This window comes from Oncorhynchus masou, chromosome 6 (assembly GCF_036934945.1).
Source record: "Oncorhynchus masou masou isolate Uvic2021 chromosome 6, UVic_Omas_1.1, whole genome shotgun sequence".
NCBI lineage: Eukaryota > Metazoa > Chordata > Actinopteri > Salmoniformes > Salmonidae > Oncorhynchus > Oncorhynchus masou.
The window spans coordinates 49,364,661-49,372,763 of NC_088217.1; the positions used below are offsets into that span (position 1 = coordinate 49,364,661).

General features: G+C 52.4%; 1 protein-coding gene across 3 annotated transcripts in view; it reads right to left on the bottom strand.

Annotated features, from left to right (window-relative positions):
* srgap2 (SLIT-ROBO Rho GTPase activating protein 2) overlaps positions 1–8,103 on the bottom strand; it is a 137,444-nt gene that overhangs the window by 5,805 nt on the left and 123,536 nt on the right. For all 3 annotated transcript variants that reach the window (XM_064968948.1, XM_064968947.1, XM_064968949.1), the window contains 2 exons: positions 6,844–7,068; positions 5,421–5,497 (listed from right to left, as the gene is read on the bottom strand). In XM_064968948.1, coding sequence (XP_064825020.1) covers positions 5,421–5,497; positions 6,844–7,068 — 302 coding nt within the window. The remainder of the gene's footprint in view (positions 1–5,420; positions 5,498–6,843; positions 7,069–8,103) is intronic.

An 8,103-nucleotide genomic window follows, 5' to 3' on the forward strand; every position in this document is an offset into this window, starting at 1 on the left:
GGGAAGAGAGAGTGGAGAAACAGAAGAGAGAGAGAGGGAGGAGAAACAGGGAAGAGAGAGGGGAGAAACGGGAGAGAGAGAGGGGAGAAACAGAAGAGAGAGGGGAGAAACAGGAGAGACAGGGAAGAGAGAGTGGAGAAACAGAAGAGAGAGAGAGGGAGGAGAAACAGGGAAGAGAGAGGGGAGAAACGGGAGAGAGAGAGGGGAGAAACAGAAGAGAGAGGGGAGAAACAGGAAAGAGAGAGGGGAGAAACAGATGAGAGAGGGGAGAAACAGAAGAGACAGGGAAGAGAGAGGGGAGAAACAGAAGAGAGAGAGAGGGAGGAGAAACAGGGAAGAGAGAGAGGAGAAAAAGGGAAGAGAGAGGGGAGAAACAGATGAGAGGGGAGAAACAGAAGAGACAGGGAAGAGAGAGTGGAAAAACAGAAGAGAGAGAGAGGGAGGAGAAACAGGGAAGAGAGAGAGGAGAAAAAGGGAAGAGAGAGGAGAAAAAGGGAAGAGCGGGGAGAAACAGAAGTGAGAGGGGAGAAACAGGGAAGAGAGGGGAGAAACAGGGAAGAGAGGGGAGAAACAGAAGTGAGAGGGGAGAAACAGGGAAGAGAGGGGAGAAACAGGGAAGAGAGGGGAGAAACAGAAGTGAGAGGGGAGAAACAGGGAAGAGAGGGGAGAAACAGAAGAGAGAGGGGGGAAACAGAAGAGAGAGGGGAGAGATAGGGAAGAAAGAGGGGAGAAAGGGGGAGAGAGTGGGGAGAAAAGGGGAGAGAGAGGAGAGAAACAGGGGAGAAACGGGAGAGAGAGGGGAGAAACGGGAGAGAGAGGGGAGAAACAGGGAATAGAGGGGAGAAACAGAAGAGAGAGGGAAGAGAGAGGGGAGAAATGGGAGAGAGAGGGGAGAAAAAGAAGAGAGAGGGGAGAAACGGGAAAGAGAGAGGGGAGAAACAGAAGAGAGAAGAGAGAAATGGGAGAGAGAGGGGAGAAACAGACGAGAGAGGGGAGAAACAGAAGAGAGTGGGGAGAAAAGGGGAGAGAGAGGAGAGAAACAGGGGAGCGAGAGGGGAGAAACGGGGAAGAGAGGGAGAGGAGAAACAGAAGAGAGAGGGGAGAAATGGGAGAGAGAGGGGAGAAACAGATGAGAGAGGGGAGAAACAGGGGAGAGAGAAGGGAGAAACAGAAGAGAGAGGGGAGAAACGGGAGAGAGAGGGGAGAAAATGATGAGAGAGGGGAGAAACAGGGGAGAGAGAAAGGAGAAACAGGGGAGAGAGAGAGGAGAAAAAGGGTAGAGAGGGGAGAAACAGAAGAGAGGGGAGAAACAGGAAAGAGAGAGGGGAGAAACAGAAGAGAGAGGGGAGAAACAGAAGTGAGAGGGGAGAAACAGGGAAGAGAGGGGAGAAACAGAAGAGAGAGGGGGAAACAGAAGAGAGAGGGGAGAGATAGGGAAGAAAGAGGGGAGAGAGTGGGGAGAAAAGGGGGAGAGAGAGGAGAGAAACAGGGGAGAAACGGGAGAGAGAGGGAGAAACGGGAGAGAGAGGGGAGAAATGGGAAAGAGGGGGAGAAACGGGGAAGAGAGGGGAGAAACAGGAAATAGAGGGGAGAAACAGGGAATAGAGGGGAGAAACAGAAGAGCGAGGGGAGAAACATAAGAGAGAGGGAAGAGAGAGGGGAGAAACGGGAGAGAGAGGGGAGAAAAAGAAGAGAGAGGGGAGAAACAAGAGAGAGGGGAGAAACGGGAGAGAGGGGAGAAACGGGAAAGAGAGGGAGAAACGGGAGAGAGAGGGGAGAAATGGGAAAGAGGGGGAGAAACGGGGAAGAGAGAGGGGAGAAACAGGAAATAGAGGGAAGAAACAGGGAATAGAGGGGAGAAACAGAAGAGCGAGGGGAGAAACATAAGAGAGAGGGAAGAGAGAGGGGAGAAACGGGAGAGAGAGGGGAGAAAAAGAAGAGAGAGGGGAGAAACAAGAGAGAGGGGAGAAACGGGAGAGAGGGGAGAAACGGGAAAGAGAGAGGGGAGAAACAGAAGAGAGAAGAGAGAAATGGGAGAGAGAGGGGAGAAACAGACGAGAGAGGGGAGAAACAGACGAGAGAGGTGAGAAACAGAAGAGAGTGGGGAGAAAAGGGAGAGAGAGAAGGGAGAAACAGAAGAGAGAGGGGAGAAACGGGGAAGAGAGAGAGAGGAGAAACAGAAGAGAGAGGGGAGAAATGGGAGAGAGAGAAGGGAGAAACAGAAGAGAGAGTGGAGAAACGGGAGAGAGAGGGGAGAAAATGATGAGAGAGGGGAGAAACAGGGGAGAGAGAAAGGAGAAACAGGGGAGAGAGAGAGGAGAAAAAGGGAAGAAAGGGGAGAAACAGAAGAGAGGGGAGAAACAGGAAAGAGAGAGGGGAGAAACAGATGAGAGAGGGGAGAAACAGAAGAGACAGGGAAGAGAGAGTGGAGAAACAGAATAGAAAGAGAGGGAGGAGAAACAGGGAAGAGAGAGAGGGGAGAAACAGAAGAGACAGGGAAGAGAGAGTGGAGAAACAGAAGAGAGAGAGAGGGAGGAGAAACAGGGAAGAGAGAGAGGAGAAAAATGGAAGAGAGGGGAGAAACAGAAGTGAGAGGGGAGAGATAGGGAAGAAAGAGGGGAGAAAGGGGGAGCGAGTGGAGAGAAAAGGGGGGAGAGAGGAGAGAAACAGGGGAGCGAGAGGAGAAACAGAAGAGAGAGGGGAGAAACGGGAGAGAGAGGGGAGAAACGGGAAAGGGAGAGGAGAAACAGGAGAGGGGAGAAACGGGAGAGAGAGGGGAGAAATGGGGAAGAGAGAGGATAAACAGAAGAGAAAGGGGAGAAACAGAAGAGAGAGGGGAGAAACAGAAGAGAGAGGGGAGAAACGGGAGAGAGTGGAGAAACAGAAGAGAAAGGGGAGAAACAGAAGAGAGAGGGGAGAAACAGAAGAGAGAGGGGAGAAACAGAAGAGAGAGGGGAGAAACGGGAGAGAGAGTGGAGAAACAGAAGAGAAAGGGGAGAAACAGAAGAGAGAGGGGAGAAACGGGAGAGAGTGGAGAAACAGAAGAGAAAGGGGAGAAACAGAAGAGAGGGGAGAAACAGAAGAGAGAGGGGAGAAACAGAAGAGAGGGGAGAAACAGAAGAGAGGGGGAGAAACAGGGAAGAGAGGGGAGAAACAGAAGAGAGGGGAGAAACAGAAGAGAGAGGGGAGAAACAGAAGAGAGAGGGAGAAACAGAAGAGAGAGGGGAGAAACAGAAGAGAGGGGAGAAACAGAAGAGAGAGGGGAGAAACAGAAGAGAGAGGGGAGAAACAGAAGAGAGAGGGGAGAAACAGAAGAGAGAGGGGAGAAACAGAAGAGAGAGGGGAGAAACAGAAGAGAGAGGGGAGAAACAGAAGAGAGGGGAGAAACAGAAGAGAGAGGGGAGAAACAGAAGAGAGAGGGGAGAAACAGAAGAGAGAGGGGAGAAACAGAAGAGAGAGGGGAGAAACAGAAGAGAGAAGAGAGAAATGGGAGAGAGAGGGGAGAAACAGACGAGAGAGGGGAGAAACAGACGAGAGAGGTGAGAAACAGAAGAGAGTGGGGAGAAAAGGGAGAGAGAGAAGGGAGAAACAGAAGAGAGAGGGGAGAAACGGGGAAGAGAGAGAGAGGAGAAACAGAAGAGAGAGGGGAGAAATGGGAGAGAGAGAAGGGAGAAACAGAAGAGAGAGTGGAGAAACGGGAGAGAGAGGGGAGAAAATGATGAGAGAGGGGAGAAACAGGGGAGAGAGAAAGGAGAAACAGGGGAGAGAGAGAGGAGAAAAAGGGAAGAAAGGGGAGAAACAGAAGAGAGGGGAGAAACAGGAAAAGAGAGGGGAGAAACAGATGAGAGAGGGGAGAAACAGAAGAGACAGGGAAGAGAGAGTGGAGAAACAGAATAGAAAGAGAGGGAGGAGAAACAGGGAAGAGAGAGAGGGGAGAAACAGAAGAGACAGGGAAGAGAGAGTGGAGAAACAGAAGAGAGAGAGAGGGAGGAGAAACAGGGAAGAGAGAGAGGAGAAAAATGGAAGAGAGGGGAGAAACAGAAGTGAGAGGGGAGAGATAGGGAAGAAAGAGGGGAGAAAGGGGGAGCGAGTGGAGAGAAAAGGGGGGAGAGAGGAGAGAAACAGGGGAGCGAGAGGAGAAACAGAAGAGAGGGGAGAAACGGGGAGAGAGGGGAGAAACGGGAAAGGGAGAGGAGAAACAGGAGAGGGGAGAAACGGGAGAGAGAGGGGAGAAATGGGGAAGAGAGAGGATAAACAGAAGAGAAAGGGGAGAAACAGAAGAGAGAGGGGAGAAACAGAAGAGAGAGGGGAGAAACGGGAGAGAGTGGAGAAACAGAAGAGAAAGGGGAGAAACAGAAGAGAGAGGGGAGAAACAGAAGAGAGAGGGGAGAAACAGAAGAGAGAGGGGAGAAACGGGAGAGAGAGTGGAGAAACAGAAGAGAAAGGGGAGAAACAGAAGAGAGAGGGGAGAAACGGGAGAGAGTGGAGAAACAGAAGAGAAAGGGGAGAAACAGAAGAGAGAGGGGAGAAACAGAAGAGAGAGGGGAGAAACAGAAGAGAGAGGGGAGAAACAGAAGAGAGGGGGGAGAAACAGGGAAGAGAGGGGAGAAACAGAAGAGAGAGGGGAGAAACAGAAGAGAGAGGGGAGAAACAGAAGAGAGAGGGGAGAAACAGAAGAGAGAGGGGAGAAACAGAAGAGAGAGGGGAGAAACAGAAGAGAGGGGAGAAACAGAAGAGAGAGGGGAGAAACAGAAGAGAGGGGAGAAACAGAAGAGAGAGGGGAGAAACAGAAGAGAGAGTGGAGAAACAGAAGAGAGAGGGGAGAAACAGAAGAGAGAGGGGAGAAACAGAAGAGAGAGGGGAGAAACAGAAGAGAGAGGGGAGAAACAGAAGAGAGAGGGGAGAAACAGAAGAGAGAGGGGAGAAACAGAAGAGAGGGGAGAAACAGAAGAGAGAGAGGGGAGAAACAGAAGAGAGAGGGGAGAAACAGAAGAGAGAGAGGGGAGAAACAGAAGAGAGAGGGGAGAAACAGAAGGGGAGAAGCAAGGGTAGAGAGGAAGAGGCGTGTTAGTATCAAGCAGGTTAGTGCCACAGCAGTTGGTTACAGACGAAGAGGTTGGGGAGCACACAGTCATAGAGTGATCACACAGCTGTTATGAAGTGCTCATAAGGGAGATATAAGAGGTGGCTGTGTGACGTGGCCAGGGGCCAGGGGATGTCAGAAGCAGAATGCTGCTGATAGAAGCAGCTTCAGAGTTAGGGGCAGAGCGAGTGAGTGAGGGAGGGCAGCATGGCATCCGTGGGCATCATGTTTGCCACATCAGTGGGCAAGCTTCGGCTCAAAGACGAATTATGGAAAAATGTTTTCAACAGTGTGTTCGTGTGTGTGTCTGTGTGTGTACATATTGCTGTGAACTCACCATCATCGCTGTTGTGGATGACAGAGATGGTGTCGGGAGCAGGTATGTCCACCAGGGGGGGCTCACAGTGAGGATCACTGAGAGAGAGAGAGATTTGATTTTGAATAGGGGTGGGAAAATTAGCAACTGGTGAAACAGCTGGTCATGCAGCACAACTGAGCAGATATGTACATGTGTTTTCCCTGAGGGTGTGTGTGTCAGTGTGTAAACCATGTGACCCCCTACAGCTGATAAACACATGCATTTCAGCTAAAAGAGCTCATGTGTTTATGAATGAGAGGATGAGAGATGAAATGGTTTCAATATGACAACATCAGATACTTCCATTCATCTAGTTACAAACAGACACTTCAGGTTTGGCCAGAGACGGAGAGATCTTCATAACCAGAGAGATCTTCATAACCAGGGGGGGGTATCTTCCTCACCGGAGAGATCTTCATAACCAGGGGGGGGGGTATCTTCCTCACCGGAGAGATCTTCATAACCAGGGGGGTATCTTCCTCACCGGAGAGATCTTCATAACCAGGGGGGTATCTTCCTCACCGGAGAGATCTTCATAACCGGGGGGGGGGTATCTTCCTCACCGGAGAGATCTTCATAACCAGGGTGGGGGATCTTCCTCATCAGAGAGATCTTCATAACCAGGGTGGGGGATCTTCCTCACCGGAGAGATCTTCATAACCAGGGGGGGGTATCTTCCTCACCGGAGAGATCTTCATAACCAGGGGGGGGTATCTTCCTCACCGGAGAGATCTTCATAACCAGGGGGGTATCTTCCTCACCGGAGAGATCTTCATAACCAGGGGGGGGTATCTTCCTCACCGGAGAGATCTTCATAACCAGGGGGGGGGGTATCTTCCTCACCGGAGAGATCTTCATAACCAGGGTGGGGGATCTTCCTCACCGGAGAGATCTTCATAACCAGGGTGGGGGATCTTCCTCACCGGAGAGATCTTCATAACCAGGGGGGGGGGGATCTTCCTCACCGGAGAGATCTTCAATGTTACTGTAGTGTCTCTGGGATGGCCGGCATGCCTCCCTACCTGCCACTTCTACTGTTACACTAATGGACTGGTACAACCTAGGCCAGGATTCCAGAGGTGTGTGTGTGTGTGTGTGTGTCTTTTGGGCCTAAGATCAGCACTCTCTGGGTAAGCGGATCCTTCTGGCTCCTCTGGGCTGGACCAGACCCTTAAATCACTACATCCCCCCCACCCCAAAAACCCTAAGACCCTTCACCATCCCCTAGTCCCGTCTCTACCCCTCCTTCCCTCACGCACACACGCACACACACACACAGCTCACCAGTTCTCAGTAGTAAACAGGTCCCTTGTGTCTACCTCACTACTCGTATAGGGGCCCCTGCACCTCTTTGCCTCACACACACACACACACTGTCCCCTACTCCTGTGCCCCCACTCACCAGTACTCATCAGTGGCCCCTGGGCTGATGTAGACGGGCCCCTGCAGGTCCCGTGGTCCGGGGAAGACCCCGTCGTGGTGGATGATGATGGTCTTGATGAGCTCGTTAACGTGGGCCTGGCAGGACACCTGGTCACAGCTCTCTGGGACTGACATCAGTGTGGGCCCGAAGCAGATGGCCAGGTTATAGGGATCCATCATGTTGTCCTCACTGTACCGGGACAGGCTGGGGAGAGAGGACAGCAGGTTATAGGGATCCATCATGTTGTCCTCACTGTACCGGGACAGGCTGGGGAGAGAGGACAGCAGGTTATAGGGATCCATCTTGTTGTCCTCACTGTACCGGGACAGGCTGGGGAGAGAGGACAGCAGGTTATAGGGATCCATCATGTTGTCCTCACTGTACCGGGACAGGCTGGGGAGAGAGGACAGCAGGTTATAGGGATCCATCATGTTGTCCTCACTGTACCGGGACAGGCTGGGGAGAGAGGACAGCAGGTTATAGGGATCCATCATGTTGTCCTCACTGTACCGGGACAGGCTGGGGAGAGAGGACAGCAGGTTATAGGGATCCATCATGTTGTCCTCACTGTACCGGGACAGGCTGGGGAGAGAGGACAGCAGGTCATAGAGATGCATTATGTTGTCCTCACTGTACTGGGACAGGCTGGGGAGAGAGGACAGCAGGTTATAGGGATCCATCATGTTGTCCTCTCTGTACCGGGACAGGCTGGGGAGAGAGGACAGCAGGTTATAGGGATCCATCTTGTTGTCCTCACTGTACCGGGACAGGCTGGGGAGAGAGGACAGCAGGTTATAGGGATCCATCATGTTGTCCTCTCTGTACCGGGACAGGCTGGGGAGAGAGGACAGCAGGTTATAGGGATCCATCTTGTTGTCCTCACTGTACCGGGACAGGCTGGGGAGAGAGGACAGCAGGTTATAGGGATCCATCATGTTGTCCTCACTGTACCGGGACAGGCTGGGGAGAGAGGACAGCAGGTTATAGGGATCTATCATGTTGTCCTCACTGTACCGGGACAGGCTGGGGAGAGAGGACAGCAGGTCATAGGGATCTATCATGTTGTCCTCTCTGTACCGGGACAGGCTGGGGAGAGAGGACAGGAGGTCACTGTACCGGGACAGGCTGGGGAGAGAGGACAGGAGGTCACTGTACCGGGACAGGCTGGGGAGAGAGGACAGGAGGTCACTGTACCGGGACAGGCTGGGGAGAGAGGACAGGAGGTCACTGTACCGGGAC